At 36.6% G+C, this 19,183-nt stretch overlaps 1 protein-coding gene across 1 annotated transcript; it reads left to right on the top strand.

Moving 5' to 3' along the window:
• On the top strand, positions 1–17,717 carry LOC139715835 (bolA-like protein 3). Its single transcript, XM_071627370.1, has 4 exons — positions 1–162; positions 4,386–4,512; positions 10,105–10,193; positions 17,605–17,717. Exons 1-4 carry the CDS (start codon positions 127–129, stop codon positions 17,680–17,682), a joined length of 330 nt encoding a protein of 109 aa, XP_071483471.1. The 5' UTR covers positions 1–126; the 3' UTR covers positions 17,683–17,717.
• The last annotated feature ends 1,466 nt before the right edge of the window (positions 17,718–19,183 follow it).

Genomic DNA, 19,183 nt, shown 5'->3' with positions numbered 1-19,183 from the left:
GGAGGAGCGAGGGCCTTCTTGTCGGCAGCAGAAGAAAGGAACTAGATTCTAAATGTGAAATATCGGTCACCGGTTCAACGAAATTCTCTAAAGCAACCACATTTCAGCAAGCCCACCATATTAAAAATGTTCAGAGCTGTTATCAGAAGCAGTGCCAGAATGGTAGGTTTATACATTTCACTGCAGTGGGCCTACTGAAATTACCTGACACTAGTGACAGTGACACTGACCATCCTGACAGTAGTCCTGAACACTGGAATTTGTGTGTGTTATATGCATTGATATGGAGTAGAATACAAATTTATTTAACTTGTGTTTGTGCTTGTGTTGTCAAGACAATATAAATTTACTATCATTTTATAGATGGTGTTAAAGATGAAAGGTGCTTCTAGTTCTATCATACTGCTGTGTGGTGAGTGATTGTTGTAATCTTAGTTGTATCAATATTTGGGAGAAAGTTTTACTTTAGTAAGTTTAGACGTACAAGTGTACAGTGTATTATTGGCAGATCACAATGACGTTACAGTTTTCTTTTTCTGAAGACCCATCTGAAATTATACATATATGATGCATATCTTGTTTCAGTGTGTGGCAGTCTGGAAAAGCATAAATACCAGTATTATTGGGAAGCTGACAGATATCTCATATTCAGGGTGGCTCATGTACATGTAGTACAATGTGGTCTGTAGTTGCTTGTATTACTTATAAGGGCAATTCCGCAGTTAGGTGGACATGACATGGATAAAAGAAATGTGCCTCTTTATCTTACTCCTTGATTTAGGTATCAACTAATGCCATGGATGTTCATCAATCATTAAGGTCTTTCAAATTCAGTAGATTTTATTTTTCGTATTCATTGATTTTGCAAGATCTAAAACCATCATCTAAAATGTACATGTGGGACTGGGGATGCTGAAATTCACTTAAATGCAAATTACAGTGGGTTCCTTTGAAGTTTTTTCCTCAAAGCTTTGCTAAAGGGTAAAAGATGAATACATTTAAATACTCCGGAAGTCATGTGACATTTTGTCAATTACAAAAGGGTGAAATGACCTGCGGAATTACTCCGGACAAATGTAACGTTACTAACCGTAACGTTACTAACCATGCTTTTGGGGGTCTAGCTAAAAAATTATGGTCGAACTGCTAAAAAAATTTGCATGAACATTTGTCATGATGCAATAATTGAAATTAATGCAACACTTTGTTTGAAGTAACTTGAATTTTTGCACACTTTTTGTCACAAGACATTGATTTTTTTTGTCATGTCCTTTTTTCGTAACGTTACTAACCAGCCCTTTAAGTTGCCATAGCAATTCTAATATTTCTTGGATTGTATTCATTCTTTTCTGTATCATAAACATGGGAAGGATGAATATGTTTTTGACATAATTTTGACTTGAAATGAATAAATGGTAATTTTGTAGTAAAAACGAATATCTAAATTTGTTCAAATGTAACGTTACTAACCGCGGAATTGCCCATAAGATGTAGAATGCAATGTAGGGTTCGTCTTGAGGTCAACATACAAAATTGTATTCTACACAAGTACAAACAGTATGTCTAGAAAACCTGCACCAATGCTCGACCTCCCGTACCAAAATTCTACCGCATACAAAAGCATACGTTTCTACATGTAGCTGGCCATTGGATTTTGGAAAGTGTTTTGATCAAAATCAACTGCACCAGCGAACCCAACACTACAGGTGACATGTTTAGTGGTTAAATACCATAGTTACAGCACCCTGGGATTAGGTCAAAATATGAACAGCTTGCTTTACTGTATAATATCACTAACAGTGCCATAGTGGGACCTTGGCTTGGATGCCTTGTATGGCAAGTTCATGCTTCTTCTTCTTCTTCTTCTGGTACTTCTTCATCTTCATCTTTTTCTGTTTCTTCAACATCTTTTCTTCTTTGTCGTCGTCTTCTTCTTCTTTTATAAGCAAGGGACAAGGTACATGTCTGTCCAGATTGCCATACCCATGTGTGATCACTGGAACCAAGAAAATGGCAGAAAGTATGTGGTAATATGTACAAAGAAAGTGAAAATGAGAAAATTTTAAAAAGAAATGAAGTCGGATTTGATATGTTCTCGGGTCAAAAATGCTGTAAGTGTATTTCATTTCATAACTCTTGTTTCAGTGTGGAAAGGACCAAAGGCTTAACTTACAAAACTTGGCAATCTAGAGACTGTGTATGGGCCATTCAGTTACAAATGTATGTCCTCTAATGGTAATTTTGATTTGTAATTTTGGAGAACGCTTGGCACAAATATTTCAAAATTCCTTTGCAGTTTTATTGTGATTGTACTGTGGGCATAGATACAAAATTTGTCATGAACATTGGTGAAGGTACCAAGTACAAACTGTATGCTAATTGAAGTTGCATGTATTATTTGCTACTTAAAGGTATACTCTGTGTGCGTTGCCTGTACTAGTGCATGTTTGGCTAGAATTAGCCTCTAAGAGATGGTGGCCTTGAATACTCGTAAATGGACAATGGCAGATGTAGTTTGCGTTTCTTCTTACTGTTTTTCCTGGACTCTTGTTTTATTTTTGTCACTCCCATGAAGGGACATAGAAATGGATTACCTCTACAGTCAGTCCGCAGCGTGTGCGATAATGAGGCACGAACGACAATTTTATTCAGAATCACGTTTACGCAGTTTGTGCCCTTGAGACTGACGAGATTTCGCGATACTTTGCGAGAGTTTTTGCAGAGGTCGCAATAACAACTTTCATAGCTTTCACAGTGCATTGTTTGACCCAGGATGGTTGGGTAAGTTATAGAGCTGATTATGCTCATTAATTTGATACCTAATTTCCCTATTTTTGATGTCAATATAGTAGTCCATTTTAGCATCAAAGTAAACGATTATTTTGCCAATGTTCAAGAAGCTTTTAGATCATAGTTTGATGTTTTGCTAGTTCCTGACTGGTATTGAAAATAGATCTCCGTAATTTCTTCGATTTCACAATCGTGAAACTTGAGCGAGTATGATCAATTAAAAAACGAAGAGGGGCACCATTTTTAAGGTTGTGAATTTTCCTGTTGAAAACAAGGCAAATTATGTTTTCTTACTGGAAGTGGGGTAGTGAATGAACACGCGTGGAATGTGTTGTTGATACCCAGACAATGGTCGTGGACAATGGCCAGGATTGGAATGTTTCATGAGGAATTCCACTATCGCAGCTAGTCTTTGTTCATTCTGAAATGTGGTGTGTGCAAGCACATGGAAACATGTGCTTACTTCTTTCATGTGCATGCATCTCACCCTGTGTCAAGAATTCAGACTAGCAGTGCTCGGGGCAATCCACATGAATAATTGATTAAGCATTCATGTGCCTTGCAGCAGAGCTCGGGACAGGTGGCAGCCAGGTCCATTGTTCAGGGTCATTGTAAGTGCACACTCACATACACATCATTGGTTCCTGTGTAAAGTTCAAGTTTTGTACAGAGAGTGAAAATTCGATCACAATCTGTAACCTAACATTTAAAACTCACAGCATTGAGTCAGCAGCCAATGGATACTACGCAATGCGACACGCCGCGTCTTGCGACAGATTTCGACCAATCACAGACCCGGAATTCCGGTGCGAATGCGAGGATAATCTTTTTAAACTCGACGCTAGACATGTCTCTGAATTTTGCTAGTTCCTGACCCGTATTGAAATGAAGATGGGAAAACGTGCCCTTATTGCGATACTATATACCTTAGCGGACATAGTCTTCACCATATTTTAGAGGGGCATGAAAAATTTCAGGTTAATTTTTTGGCGTCAAACGTGAAGGAATATTTTTGAATACAATACCGAACTTCGAGAGGGATTTTGATATTCTTTATTCTTCTTTTCCGTTTATTTTGATCATGAGCATATTTGCTTATGTTTTCTCTTTCAGTCGATACTAAAAGTGTCGAAAACTGAGGAGAAATACTCGTTCTACACGGATTTATTCATGACCATGTATCTGCTCATTACGTATGCAAGCACCGCTCAGCCGTGCATACGACTTGAATAAATACGTGCGTTTTCGCTCACGCTGCGGACTGACTGTCTACTGTCACTAAATTGAAAAGCTTCTTGCTGCTATGTATTTCCTATAGGGAAAAATATGAACAATTAAATTGTTTTAATGAGAGAAAATGGGTTTTATACATCAAAAGCATTCTTGGCCTTGGAAAGTTAGACCCGAGTCAATGAAGATGTTAGTTACTTGATTCTTCACACATGAATGAAATAGATATTAGGCAAATGTTGTTAACTTCAGTTATTTATGCTTTGACACGTACAACTTGTACAACTTTGTGAGGATATTGTGGTGACATTGCCATTGAGAGTGTGCTCTATGACTCCTCAGTTCACCTTATTCTCCCCTCTCAGCTGGCTGCGCTGCGTCCACGGGCCCTGTCCGGTGTGTCGCCCATCACTGAAGGGGAACAAAAGATCAAGCAGGTTCTGCAGGAAAAGTTCCCAGAGGCCACGAGCATCGAAGTAGAAGACATATCAGGTAGTGATCCAGAATCATTGCAAGACTTTCACACGTAGGCAGCAGGAACAAGTTTTTGCCCATAACATTCCAATCTGTAAATGTTTCATGCTCTATGTGTGTCTTTTTGCATTTGAATTGCTTGGCTCTATTTCATGTTTTCTGTTGTCTTGTGAATAATGGTTGCATGTACTGTAAAAGTGGATATTTTTGCAGGACTGATTTTTTGCGCTTGGCTCGGTAAGAAGAGTTTCGCGTGTTTTTAATTCCGCAGAATCAAGACAGTAAGTACTGGAACATATGGCATGCAAAAAAATATGCATGCTTTTATTTTCGCGCTAGGTTCTGGTTGCGCGAAATATGCAAAAATTTCAACACCGCAAAAATTTCGACTTCTACAGTACCATACTCTACATTCACTGTAATGTCCATCCGTGTACAATGGTACGTATTTCGTTAAAGGCACTGCTTACCATAAATTGCAGATGAAACAAAAACCCAGCCTTAGTGCTTCAAAATAGTTCTGAAATGTGAGTTAGGGATAAAAAAAACAACCAGTGTAAAAAGTTAATCAGTATAATCAATGTTAAGTATTGTTAATTGTACAAAATGTTAACAATAGTTATAATAAAATTGTTTCTAGAGTAAACCCTCTACAGTTATATTTAAGTGAGAAAATAGTGATATCTCCTTATGTTTTAGGCTTTATTACAACATGTTTGTATGGTAGGATGTTTTGTGATACAACTGACCTGCACATGTGCATTAAATGTGTTAACTTAAACATTTTTAAATCACTACTCCCAAACGTAAGCAGTACCTTTAAGTGATATCCATGTAATGTTACCCTTACTGGATACAAGTATACATGAATGTGGTTTACAATATGTTTTGCATATTTTTCAGAATTAGTAACTTGCAAATTGTCACCTCTGTATTATAACTGCATTATATCATCTCCAAGACTTGAAATCATTAACATTGTCATAATAGTGATACACGTAATATGTCTTTCTCATTCCATTACTGTAAAAGTGGAATTTTTTCACATATTTTTGCATATTATGTGACAAAAACTAGAGTGAAAATAAAAGCATGCAAACACTTGTGCTTGTAATGTAGTAAATGTATGTTATAACATTTGATTCTGTGGGATTAAAAGCATACAAAATTTATTTTGCCCAAGTGAGCACAAAAGAATTACCTAAGAGTTCACAATCCCATTTCAACCACTCACAACATTGCATTTCAAGTCCGAATTTGTGAATGTCATATTTGGTATTTCACATGCAAAAGTTTCTGAATGAGAATGAATGTTACTGAATGAGATCTCAATTTTGCTTCAGAAGTAGGCACTCAGTTTTTCTATGTAGCCATCTGTTGTAAGATAAAGCCAAAGTACCAATTTAAAACTTGCGTTGCATTTTACATTTTACCAATGACATGATTTCAAACATTTCAAAGAAAAAAAAAGGCTCTCAGCACAACTTTCTGCAGCCACTTTTGGGTTTCTTCAGCTGACAAGCAAAAAAAAAAAAAGAACAAGGGGGGGGGGAATGTGCCTTCAGTGCAACTTCTGCTGCCAATTCTTGGTTTTCCAGCTGACAAGCAAAAAAAAAAAAAAAAAAAAAAAAAAAAAAGAAGGATCTTACCCACATTTCTCATCCATTTGGTACAATTTAAAAAAAGCTTAACCACATTTTTTTTTCTGGTGCCTCTTCCGAAACAAAAAAAAAACAAGGGGGGGGGGGGGGGAGGCCCAAGTGGGTTAGACCCTATATATTCCTATTTATTATCCAAAAAAGTTGGGGTGGTGCCCCCCCCCCCCCTTAACATTTTAGCAAACTGAATAGTCTGTCTGGCTTGCACAACTAAAACAGCGTGTCTAACAAGTGATATTGGTAATTGCCTGTTTTAAAACTATGGGGTCATTGCCCAACTTTGCCTTGCAAAAAGTACTGGGTCATTGTCAAAATCATTGTCCAACTTGCAAGTGGGGAAGAGTGGTTAAATATATTTCTAACAACTTTCTGTAAATGGTACATTTTGTATTGGTGGGCAGGTGCCACTGATGTCCCTATGGTATAATACGGCAATGCAAATGTTTGCCTCTCCAGCCTTATGTAAGCATTATACAGGTAGATCCACCTGTCTGCCTGTCTGTTAATGCAAAATCATTTCAGAGAAGGAGGTAGTCTAGCTGTAATTGCCATTGTTATGTGAGAAGCAGAAAGACTCTTGTGTCGGATTGGCCCACTTTGGGTAGTAGAGAACGCCCCCTCCATCTCAGTGATTGAGGTTGTTAATGTCCCTCATGTAATCTGAGATCTGAATGACAAATAGTGGGATATTCATGTTTAAAATGCCAATTTCCTCAAATGACGTTTGCTTTTCCCATGTACTTTGAGCTCACACTGGGGATCAGTCATAATTTCTTTGTCCCACTTCCTGCTCAATGGACCGTGCATTGGTGTCACCTTGCATAACAGGCTGTGTGTGCAGTGATGCATGTCATGGGTTGATATTTGCTTGCATTCCCACTAAATGATCTGCTACGGCGCCATCTTTGTGAAGCTGTCGAAAACCAAAGGGAAAATCTATTAAAATCTATTAAAGGCACGCAGTCCTCACGAAATTTTAAAAAATATGTTGTAGTTGGTACCTCCAATGAACTACTTTCATCAAAAACAAACTTTCAAATCACCAAATAAGCTCGTACATTTCGGTTAAAAAAGTGTGACTCTGCAAATGAGCAAGTCTTGGTGGAGAGTCATACGTCATCGATGCACAACTCTTTCCAGCAGTGTTCTGCTCGTCATCCCTAGTTATACATGTTTACTATTTATTTTTATATTAATTGTATATATAAATAAGCTTGAAATATTTTGTTTGAAATAATAAAACCACATATTGTCACATTTTATGAAAAAATCAGATATGATCATTTTGAACACTTAAATTGGTTTTCTGAGGCACGGCTGTCAACTTGAGAGTAGGGCATCAATGACGTTGCACCTTTTGGCAGGCTCTTACACGATCGCTTGCAGGAATTATTTTTTAAAAATCGCGTACGGAGACAATTTTTGATGTCCACACGTATAAATTGGTGAAAGGTTACATTTTTTACTCTTCTTAATTATCAGTACAGTGAAAATCTCAGGACTGCTTCCCTTTAAAGTTATGAGGATCTAGAAAGAGAGTGACAATGCACAGATGTGTAATACAGTATGTCACAACAATGAATACTAAAAAAGGCAAGGCTATTAACTCTTATATGTGCCAGGGTATAAACCCCCTGTGTGCCACATTATTCTGAGACAACAACTTAGTCATGCCTTTCGGGTCTGTGTAACTTCTATGTTATAGATTTTTGTCACCCTGGACAGGTTAGGAGCAAATTGTACATACAGAAAATGCCAAGCTTTGCTTTGATGTAAATTGTATGACAAATCTATGATTGCTTTTCTTTCAAATGACCAGTTGCTACATCATTGCACTTACATGACTTTTGCACACAAATGTGTGACAAAAACTGAGAACTTACTCGCGAAATCTAATAGGGAACACCCCCTGATAGTCAGCCACCACATAAAATGAGAGCTACAATTTGTGCATGTGACAGGAATGGAAACGCGAGAAAATGCTTTCATTGTGCTGTGCAGCAATTGGCGATTTATTGATTGGTTTTGGCAGGTTTGTGTGTTTGAGCAGAATATGCAAAGTTGGCACACTGCAACTGAGTCAGGTGTGCAAACGTGGCACATAAATAGTTAATATGAAATTCCCATGACCCTAGCCAGCCAAAGAAAGGAAGTCCAGATACAGTGAGGGACATGATGAATGAGATGCCAATTTGCTGTGATGCATAACAATGATATTCAAATAAGCTTCTTATTTCAAAATGAATGGGGCTTGGACATCAATTCAGAGGCTTGAAATTATAAAAGACCACTGAGCTGATCGCAGGGCAAACTCTCGAGGTGATAATACCACTGTGCCACATGTCTTGGGTGTGCTCTATCAGCAACATTTTAGGGCAAATTGCATTCAAATTTGCACTGGAGTTTTACAACGGGAACAGCTACATGTAGCTACCTTTGGGTTTTGGTTAGAGCACCCTCAGTGTTCGAGCTTTTAAAGTCAAAGTGACGAATCTTGGGAGATCCACTTCTGTGCACCTAAAAGCTCAATTACCAAACAGATTTTCTCAAAATTATGCATAGTGATACATACCCTAAAGGTAGAAGAGAATACCTTTATGTTTAGTGGTGCTGCCATCAGCGGGTTGTCTTGTAAAGGTCAGAACTATTGTAGATGGTAATTTTCAACAGTGATTCTTAACATATCTTGCCTGTTACTAAATGAATTGTTTTCAAATTTGAATGGAAGTGTGTTATTGCTCACTTGAAATTCATGTAATTTCTGGTGACACTTCCACCCACCCCTTCCCCCTAAATTCTGACCTCGATGGGCCACATTTCTCTGCTGAATTTCTTTCAACTTTGCTATGAAGGTGCATCATCGGAAGCTCTAGAGTTACGACACTTTATTTTTCCATTAGTAGTGCAGCTTTCTCAGTGTTTTGATTGTAATATTAGGATGCTGTATCCACTTTTCCTTCCAGATTTCTTTCAAATTTATAGCCATCATACTTGTACCAAGTCTAGCTTTTTAAACCCAAGATACAAATGCTCTAGATGTTCCAACAATTGCCCAGCTAAATTTTTACCCTTTGTGTGGTCTCACTGGCTTTTTGGAAAATGGGCCAGTTCCAATGATAGTCCAGGACTCTTTGGAACCTATGCTGCCTTCTCACCACAGTAGTAAAAAGTAAATGGGTTTGTGAAACATCTAGACGATAATTGTACTGCCATAACTGCTGATTTAGGTAGTCATAATCTCATTCATTGTTTTTTTTTTCTGTTCTAAGTATTCACAAGGGGAAAAGGCTGGCCTGCCTTTCATCAGAACTTTCACAAAATGACAAAAGTACTGTATAAGCATTTGTTTTGCGAGGGTTTAATTTTCGCGAATTTCGCGAATCACAGTTGGATCGCGAATTTAACAACATGCGAAAATGTCGCCATGCACTAGGGTAACACTGCATGTAAGATAGCGTAGACCTGTGTCAATTTACGAAAACAACATCTCGCGAAAATGTCTGTGACCCTCTAATTCGCGAAAATATCTGTACGCGAAAATAACAGCTTATACAGTACATGAGTACAGGCTATGAATTGAATAGTCAAATACAGTGTACCACAAAAATATGGGATGTGGACTTTCCATGGTAGAAGAGCATTGTTTTTTTCAAAGCTTTGGCTGCACAGATGTTACAGGACTAGGAACTCGGTTAGACTTCGAACCCAGGTGAATTTATTGACACTTCATTGGGTGGAACACCCTGATCAGCAGAGCTGGTTTCCATCGTGAGTAAAGGTCAAAAGAAAAATCTTGAGCCAAGGATTCTACAAAGCTATACTAGTCCAGGGCTTTTGAGGGAAAACAATGGGGAAAAGGGATGTTGGTTCCTTTTCCCCGATTACATCATTGCAGCACTCTTCCTCTATGCAATTAAGCAGTTTATGTTTTCCCACTTCTATGCTTCTCAAGGTGGCTGTGGGGCTATGTACCAGGTCCATGTTGAATCCACTGAGTTCCAGGGAAAGAGGACTGTCCAGCAGCATAAGATGGTCAATAAGGTACACACTGATCTGGGGTTGTGTGTGTGTGTGTGTGAGTTTTTAATCATTATATACTGTATCTTTAAAAAAAAATTTGTGTACTTCACTGCTTTTGAAAGGATCCGTCTTCCTTTAATTCATTTTAAGATATAGAATTTAATCATTCTATATCTTTAAAAAAAAAGCTTTTGTGCTACACTACTTTTGAAAGGATCCTTCTTCCTTTAAATCATTTTAGAATTTAATCGTTCTATATTTAACAAAAAAAAAACCTGTAGTTCTACACTGCTTTTGAAAGGATCCTTCTTCCTTTAATACATTTTAAGACTATATATAGAATTTAATAATTCTATATCTTTAAAAAGATTGTGCTACACTACTTTTGAAAGGATCCTTCTTCCTTTACAATTCATTTTAAGGTATAGAATTTAATCGTTCTATATTTACTAAAAAACTGTAGTGCTACACTGCTTTTGAGAAGAAACTTCTTCCTTTAATTTATTTTAAGATGTAGAATCTAATCATTCTATATCTTTAAAAAAAACACATTAATGCTACACTGCTTTTGAAAGGATTCTTCTTCCTTTAATTCTGATCATGATTGCTATGATTATGAAAATAAAGATTATAACCATCAGAAATCAGAGAGATCTATGAAATGGAGTAGGCCTAGCCCTGTTTGAATGATAACAAGAAGAGACCTAAATCATGGTTTTAAGCACATGCCAGGAAAACGGAAGTAATCATGAATATTGATCAGAGTAGTGTATCAGATTGAGATTAAACGACCATGATTTGGAAATGTTGTAAGAGCTGATATGAGAAGAAAAGAGGAAATGAACTCTCATCAATGGTACGAGGGGAACTTTGCCAGCTTAACTAATGATGGTCTTAAATCAATATTTACTCGTTGATACATGAATTACAAATGTTAATTGGGGTCATTTATAATGAATTGTATTTTTTTTTAATGTACGAGTGTGAGCACTATCACATTATTTCATCTCAGTAAATGTTGATAAGAAAATAAGTACGTGCATGATTGTAAAAATACCCCTCTTGTGTTTCATAGCAGAAGACAGTTATCATTTGTATCGGAATGTCCAAAGTGCAAATAACTCTGTAATACTGCAAAATACTGTAAAACGATTTTTAGCATGTTTTCATGGAATACTGATATTAGTCATGGTCATATGCAGATGAGATGAAATGAAACATTTGTTTACAAGTGCACAAATCTTCATTAACTTTTCTTGTTTGATTTAAATTTAAGAAGAGAATGTCATTAGTTTACTGTACCTTTGAATGAAATAGCTCTGAATGACTCATTTTCATCAACAACATTGTACCAGTAAATCAAAAGAGCATTACAGTTATTGAATTATTGACAAAAGAAAACTTTTTATCACGTCTGAATATACAAACCAATGGGAGAGTTGTTATGGTGATTACAATTTGTATATTATCTATCTTACGTCCGTGATTGTTACACTTGAAGGACAAGTTCACCTTCATAGACATGTGGATTGAGTGAATGCAGCAATATCAGTAGAACACATCAGTGAACATTTGAGAAAAATCAAACAATCCATTCGAAAGTTATTAATTTTTAAAGTTTCTTTGCAGTCACTACTGCATGAGTAGACTACTACAGTTTGTGATGTCACCTGCATAGAACGATGTAGGGAAAATGTATAGATTAAAAAAAAAAAAAAAAGTACGCATTCCCTCAGCTTGTTACTTTCATGTTAAGGGTGATTTATTTTCACTGCCTTTTGAAAGAGGCAAGTCAAGTGCTCTTTTATTATGCATGAAAAGTGAAAACATATGTTTATATTTTCTTACTGTTTTCTATATATAGTTCTATGCATGTGACATCAAGATACACATGCCAAAAAAAAAAGAAGAAGAAGAAAAGAAAGAAACTCTAATTTTAGCTTGCTACTTCCTCATTCTCCTTTGTTGCTACCCAAGGGTAAACAAACCGCAACAAAATACATTTGCCGGTTCGATAAGGCTAACACATGTTCCTGGAGGAAATATGTGTGTGTGTTTTACTTCTTGTTCTTTTTTGTCTGCTTTTCATGACTCTGTGCTTCAGATTATCATGTTTGCAGATCTTCACAATTTCCTTTCTTAAAGTTTTTTTTTTCTTCTTCTTTTCAAATTGACACACATGCAGTCAACCTTGCCTAAGTAGACCTTGAACAAGTGAAATAATCTACTCCAGATGGAGATAAACGTGTGTTAATTCTATCATGGATATCAGAATTCATGCAAGTCAAATAAGCTGATCAGTGCATCACAATAAACCATAGACATATGAACAGAAATCTCCTGCATGGGTGCATACAGTAGGGAAATTCCCTAATGCGGAAGAGAGGGGTAGGCTATGCAAATTGAGGTGCACACTACCCATGTTAGTACAAAAAGTTAAGCCACTCTTCCATTGCATGGAGGCAACACCATCATTAGATAGGAATGTCTTTAGTACTAGAACTGGAGATTTTCAATTTTCTGCATTGGAACAAATGAACATAAATTCTGATTTCACATGAAAAAAAAAAAAATAAAGACTCTGTATACTATTCTTAGCATTTTGAATAGCTTTAACAAGTGTCATGGGTCACCACACAGTGCTGATACATAGATTTTGGATGTTTACTCTACTCACTGGCATGGAAGTTCATAAAACTACAATCAAACTTATCAAACAAGTGAACAAAAGTTCAGTGTATCAAGGGCAGGCAAGGCCAAAATCTGAATAAAAGTTTTGTTCTTTACGTGTCATATCTTTGTATCAAAAGTGTAGGGCTGTCATGTTTAAACTGCATTAACAACCATGTCTTAGAACTGTTTTCACAGAATGTTTATTCTGACTCGAGGTTATTTAATTGAATTCAATTATCATAGTTTTGTAGTGTAAAGTTTCTACTTTAAAACCAGAAATGCTTTGAGTAAAAACATGTATAATGTACAAGTGAACTTTCAAGTTTTTTATGAAAGATCAAGGTGTAGCCTCCTTGGGGCCATAACCAAATTGGGGGTCAGTTTTCACACTTTGTTCATCTTTTGAAAATGCATGGTCTCAAATTTTCACCAAACTTGGCAGGTATTATTGCCAGTGTGATACAAATGGACACCATGGCCCCCTGGATGTTTCCCAACGCTCTATGCTTCGTACTTCTTTTGTAATGATTTGCAAAAAGAGAAAAAAAAGGAAAAAATGTGGGAGATAACTTGCAATACTCATTTTTTTTAATTCTTATATGATCAGGGACCTTGATCACAATTATTGCTTGTCAAAGCAATATAAACATTTTTAACCTAATTATCAAGGACACTTAAAACCAACCAGACTATTAATATAAGTGGACTGAAGTGAGCAAGGCCTTGAATGCTTTGAGTTGAATTTAGCCAGCGTGTTTGTGCAAAAGTTTCCAAGGGATTTAATTGTTCAGAATCACTCAAGAATATGTGAAGAAAAGAAGGGCAAATCTTTATACATGTAAGTTTCAGGGTATTTTTGTTCAGTTCTGAGAAGAAAAGTCCTTAACCCATTGAGGACGAGTCCTGAGTATACTCGGGCAGGTGTCTATGGGAAATGCGTGTTGTAGCAAAATCAGTCTGTCCTCAACGGGTTCATGAATGGTAATACCAACTCGGTTTGCAGTGTAGAAGATAAATGGTTCTCTCAGTTTCTCTGACGAATTAATGCTATGTTGTGTACTGTAAAACCAGAAACATTCATGGCATGAAACTGTCAAGAATCGGTGCCGATGACATTTTGTTGCAAAATGAAACTTCTGTGTATTGCCACTGGCATTCAGTGCATTGGGTAGACATACACTGTCACATGCATTTCCCTTTTACAAATTGCAAAAATTCTCTAAAGTTTCATGCTTGTGAGAATGTACATGTTTTTACAGTATACCAAAGTACAATGTAGATGCTGTACAATGTACGGTGAGTATTTGATGGAAGAATTTACTCACATAGTGGAAAATTGCTTCAAATGTGAGCTATCCAAACTAACAACAGATGGAGTAGGACTTACAAGCTGACCTATATGTATCTGTCATTGATTGATAGATTGATTTTTTTTATCACATGCAGATCTACCTAATATTACCATGGTTGTCGATTGTCCATTGCTTTTCCTCTTCTTATCAGATTTCTTTTAATCGAATCGCTGACCGTATACATTTGCTGCTTTCAAATGCAGGTTATGGGGGAAAAATGAGGATTAAATACAATGTATCTACGATAGGGTCAGTGACTCAGGTCCTCATTTTCTCTTTTTGCACATACATGTAGTATTGAAAGACCGCCTGCACTATGATGTATTTCTTTCTCTCTTTTTTTTCCTTTTGGTGAAGTTGTTTTAAACAGTAAAGTAGATGTGCAGATAATACACTTTTACACAGCATTCAGTTATGTTTTTGATACACCTAGTGCTTTTCATGGGGAAAATTTATGCAGACAGTTGTATTCAGCAGGCATTTCATGTTGAAGATGAATGGAGAGTACTACAAATTTTGTACTAACTAGTACTAACTTTGGACACTTGTTGAATAGCAAACATAAAAAAAAATCAAAGTATCACAGCTACTGTTGTCTGTGTCATGCATACTTTCAGATAATAACTTTATGTGGTATGTCATTATGTTATCCATATGAAGGGTTTGTTTGCAAAAACCAATAAGTCCATTTTTGAAGATTTTGAAGTACGATCTCTGTCATAAAGTACAAAATAATGCCTTTTAAATGATATATTGGTCACTACATATAAAGGTATATTTTTGAAGTTATGGCCAAAAGAAGCAAATTTTTTCTTATTATTCTCTTTATTTTTCGTGACCTTTAATCGCAAATATCTCTATTTGGCAAATATGGACTTATCGGTTTTTGCAAGCAAACTCTTCATATATAGTCGCAGATCATACAAGGAAGACAAAGGAGCATAGAACTGACCTTTGCAATATAACTTTTACAGTTTTCTTACTTCTAATGTTTTCTTATTTGATATTTTCCTTGCAATAGAGTAGGCCGATTATATATTGATTTAAAGCTTAGCATCTGGGATTTCATTTCACCCCAAATAAAATTAAAAGATATATATATATATATATATATATATATATATATATATATAGATTATATATATATATTTCCAACATTTTATGACTTTTGTGATGACACATGTATAATCTTATCATTGCACTGAATAATAAGAAAAGCAACTTGAAACAGAAGAAATTTCTTAGTAAAAACTCTTACAATGTGTCTTTTGTGCATCCAGACTTTAAGTTCAGATGAAAGAGGTAACTTTTTGCAAAAAATGCCCCAGATCCGTAATTGTCTGTACTTGCTTGAAATTGACATCTCCAGGCATACTGAGATATTTACCCAGTTGATATATACTTTGCGGGTTTTATAACATGTGGGCAGTCACATGTGAAAGATCTTTTCAAGTCTTACTTTGGTGATGTTTACATAGGTCTGGGGGGTTTTTTTTTGGGGGGGGGGGGTGGGAGGGGTATTACTTTTTTTGATCCTTTTTTACTTTGAGCTGCCAGTGTTCTCAACAAATCACTTAAAAACACACCATTGTTTTCCTACTAAAACACAACATGTTTTCTATTGTTTTCCTTCTATTGTCTCCTCATGTATAATTCAGTGTTGTGATATGTTTAGGGATTCTCCCTCTGTCACTCACAGGGCAAAGTGACCTTGTTAGTTGAATACTTTGAAGGCACAATAGAAATGGATAGAATGGTTTCACGTGTTTATCAGGAAGTTGTTAAAAAAAACCCCATCAAGATTATTTACTTGTGCATTCAAGATCTGCAAAGATGTTACTCAAACGCCAAACCGGTATTCCTGCCCTAATTATTCACCAGCTGTTTTGACTTCCCAGTGGTTTATCACATAGCTGTACAGTGGAAACTCGAGAGATCTGATATAACAATACATTAATTTTGTACCTGATATAACAAATCAATATCTCCAGTCCCAATGAATTTATTTCCCCTTTTTTTTTGTATTGTTTATTGACTACTGATATAACAAGACATCTCATATAAAGAATAAATCATCTTGGTCTCAATGATCTCGTAACACTGATTTTCTTCTGTAATCGCAAATGTCTCTTCCTGTTTGCTACAGTGGATAAGACTCTGGATTAAAATCAGTAGGTTGTGGGTTCAAATCCCACATAACCCATGGGGGTTTCAAGAATTGAATATGATCTTAAGTTAAGACCACCATGGAATTATGGTGTGCTGTGTGTGTCTTCCATGCCATTTAAACTTCCTAATGAAAATTTTTAGTTTGAGATGATGGACATGAAATAAAGTTTCCTCCAAATTTCACTATTCTGAGTTTCTATGCAGGCTTATAACCGTAGAAATCTAGTAGCCCCTTCTTACTTGCACTCCAAATGTCCATGCAACCAAAGTGTATTGTTCAAAAAGCATTTTTACCTTGTCTTCATGCTTTCTGTTAAAAAAATTAGCATAGGGCCTACATTAGTTCCCAGTTGTGTGAATGCTACATTTATGTGATGTGTAAATTTTGTGGTATGATTAGGCCCTTGTTATTTTTAGTAGATATGAACATACCCCAGCTCCTACACAGTTAATGAGAATTACCTCATATGAAACAACTTTCTTCAGCTCTCCCAGTCATGGAGGCAGATTTAATGGTATTTGAAGTGTACTTTCATTCCATATTTCAGGGGCAATATTCAACATACCAAGGATCTTAAAGGGACAGTATAGTTTTGGTTGAAATGGAGATTCAGGTTTTAACTTTTAGTGAGAAAATTAGAAGCTACTCACGTGAAATATCAAAGAACATACAATTCTAAGAGGAATGAAAAGTTAATTTGATGAAAATCAGTTTTGAAATGACTGAGATATTCTAGTACAAAGGGAAACAAAGTGGTTCTAATAAAGTTGGATCCTGACATTTGTTAGGACCATTTTCTTTTTGGATATCACAGCCATTTCAAACCTGATTTTCATCAAATAATCTTTGAATTTCTCTTAGAATTATATACTCTCTATATGTCATATAAGTGGTTTCTAATCATATCACAAATAGTTGAAATCTGAATCCCCATCCCAACCAAAACTATACCATCTCTTTGAATCTGAGAACAGGGCCCTGTTTCATAAAGCTGTTCGTAAAGTTACGAACAACTTATGAGCGCTGGTGATCAGTTCTGATGTGCTATACTTATCATAATTTCCATAATTCAGCACAAGAACTGATCACCAGTCGCTTGTAAGTTGTTCGTAACTTTAGGAACAGCTGTATGAAACACCCCCCTGGCCTGTGAAAAGTAAAATAAGCCGAAGTCGACCCTGGGCAGATATTTGTTAATGTCTCGTTTAATGATGGTTTCCTCCCCACCCTCCTGCAGGCATTGTCAGAAGAGGTAAAGCAGATGCACGGGTTGAGGATAACTACGGCAGTCCCTGAGGCAGGGAGTAGCAGCTGACAGACTGTGGAGTGACAAGGGTAATGAACTGTGACCATCGCGCCGCCTTTTGTTGGATTCGCAAGGGTCGCTGTCTGGAAAGATACGGGCAGGAAGGACTGCATAGGCCTGTACACACTGAAGATTTATTTGAGGTTTTGGGTGACGTTGCATGTAAATCAACTTTCTTCACCACCATTAACTCATAATAAGATTTTTTGAAAGTGACAATACTTCAACTCTCCAAACCGCACATGCCTAAGCAATGAGCAGAGGGTGACTCCAGGCAATCTGTTAATGCAGTCCTAGTGTGACATGTTGTATCATGGGATCAAAAATCTGGAGTTTTTGTCACATGCCATTTACTCTTTCTAAATGAGGCAAACCAGTGTGAGGGTTTTGAAAAAAAGACAATTTCAAATCAAAATGAACCGATTTTTATATTGCAGGTCAGAATGTGATACAATGCGAGTTAAAATTGTGTGTGTATGTGTGTGTGTGTGTGTGTGTGTGTGTGTGCACATACAAAAATGAGTAATGATTGTTATATCATGTCTCAAGAATGGATTGTTCGATATTTTTGATTTTAGGTGTGTGTAGACAGGGCTAATGTGTTGGCAAAGTTTAAACAGGTATCTGCAGAACACTTGTTGCCATTGAAAATCCCAGAATACATCATTCAATCATCACTATTTTCAGGGTGAATTTCGATTGGTTATAGACTCCTGCAGATGAGGTGTATCAAGAATGTTGGCAAGTTAGAACTAGCAGTTTGTGGAGTAAAAATTATGTTTCAATGTATAAATGTTAATTTACAGTATGTTTTCTTTCTGTATTCAGTCATGGTTCATTGTAAAGAATTACTGATTTGGGATTTGCAGAGACACCAACTCTCCCGTTTCCGACAGGAGATCTCCCGCCGAAACCCCATTTTTGCAAAATCTCCTATTCTCCCGCTTGAACTTCAATTTCTCCCACCCTGGCTCTGTGTCTCCCGCTTGAAATGATTTCTTACTAAGTATCATCGTATGTTGAAAAATAAGCCTTAGATAGCACGACAGAGCATCTAGAACCCTAGAGCTTCCAGGGCCTTTAAGCGGGTCCTGTACCCTGGCCGCAAGGAACTTTGCGCTTCACACTCTTCAATGTGCACTTCGTGTAAGTTGGAGTCTCCCATTTGCTAGAGGTTTCAGGCAGGAGAATCTTCAAATCAGAAGGTGCTTGGGGTTGGAGTCTCTGAATTTGCTTTGTTGCAAGTATGAAGTGACCAGGACAATAATTTTATACCAAAAAATAAAAGATAAAAGAATTCAAATACAGCATTACCTTTCGCTCACACACGTACATAGTTGCTCTCACACCCACAATAAATTTTGAACATTTGTGGGCATCTATCCATTAATTTCTTTTTAATGGATCATTAAAGTGCATGTACATCCTTGTATACTGAAAGCTCCCTGTAAGTGTAATACATTTAATTACCACCCACTATTTCAAGGTGACTGCCCTTGGAAGGTTTGTC

The sequence above is a fragment of the Diadema antillarum genome, unplaced genomic scaffold (assembly GCF_040938485.1).
Source record: "Diadema antillarum isolate AM-2024a unplaced genomic scaffold, OU_Dant_1.0 scf00000056, whole genome shotgun sequence".
Classification (NCBI taxonomy): Eukaryota; Metazoa; Echinodermata; class Echinoidea; order Diadematoida; family Diadematidae; genus Diadema; species Diadema antillarum.
Note: the sequence above shows the minus strand (reverse complement) of the source record. Positions and strands in the feature narration are given on the sequence as shown.

Excerpts from the sequence above, each read along its gene's own strand:
- LOC139715835 (XM_071627370.1), top strand. The coding sequence starts at position 127 with ATGTTCAGAGCTGTTATCAGAAGCAGTGCCAGAATG. Across the intron at positions 163-4,385 it reads TCAGAAGCAGTGCCAGAATG|CTGGCTGCGCTGCGTCCACG; the intron begins GTAGGTTTATAC and ends CTCCCCTCTCAG. Across the intron at positions 10,194-17,604 it reads AGCATAAGATGGTCAATAAG|GCATTGTCAGAAGAGGTAAA; the intron begins GTACACACTGAT and ends ACCCTCCTGCAG.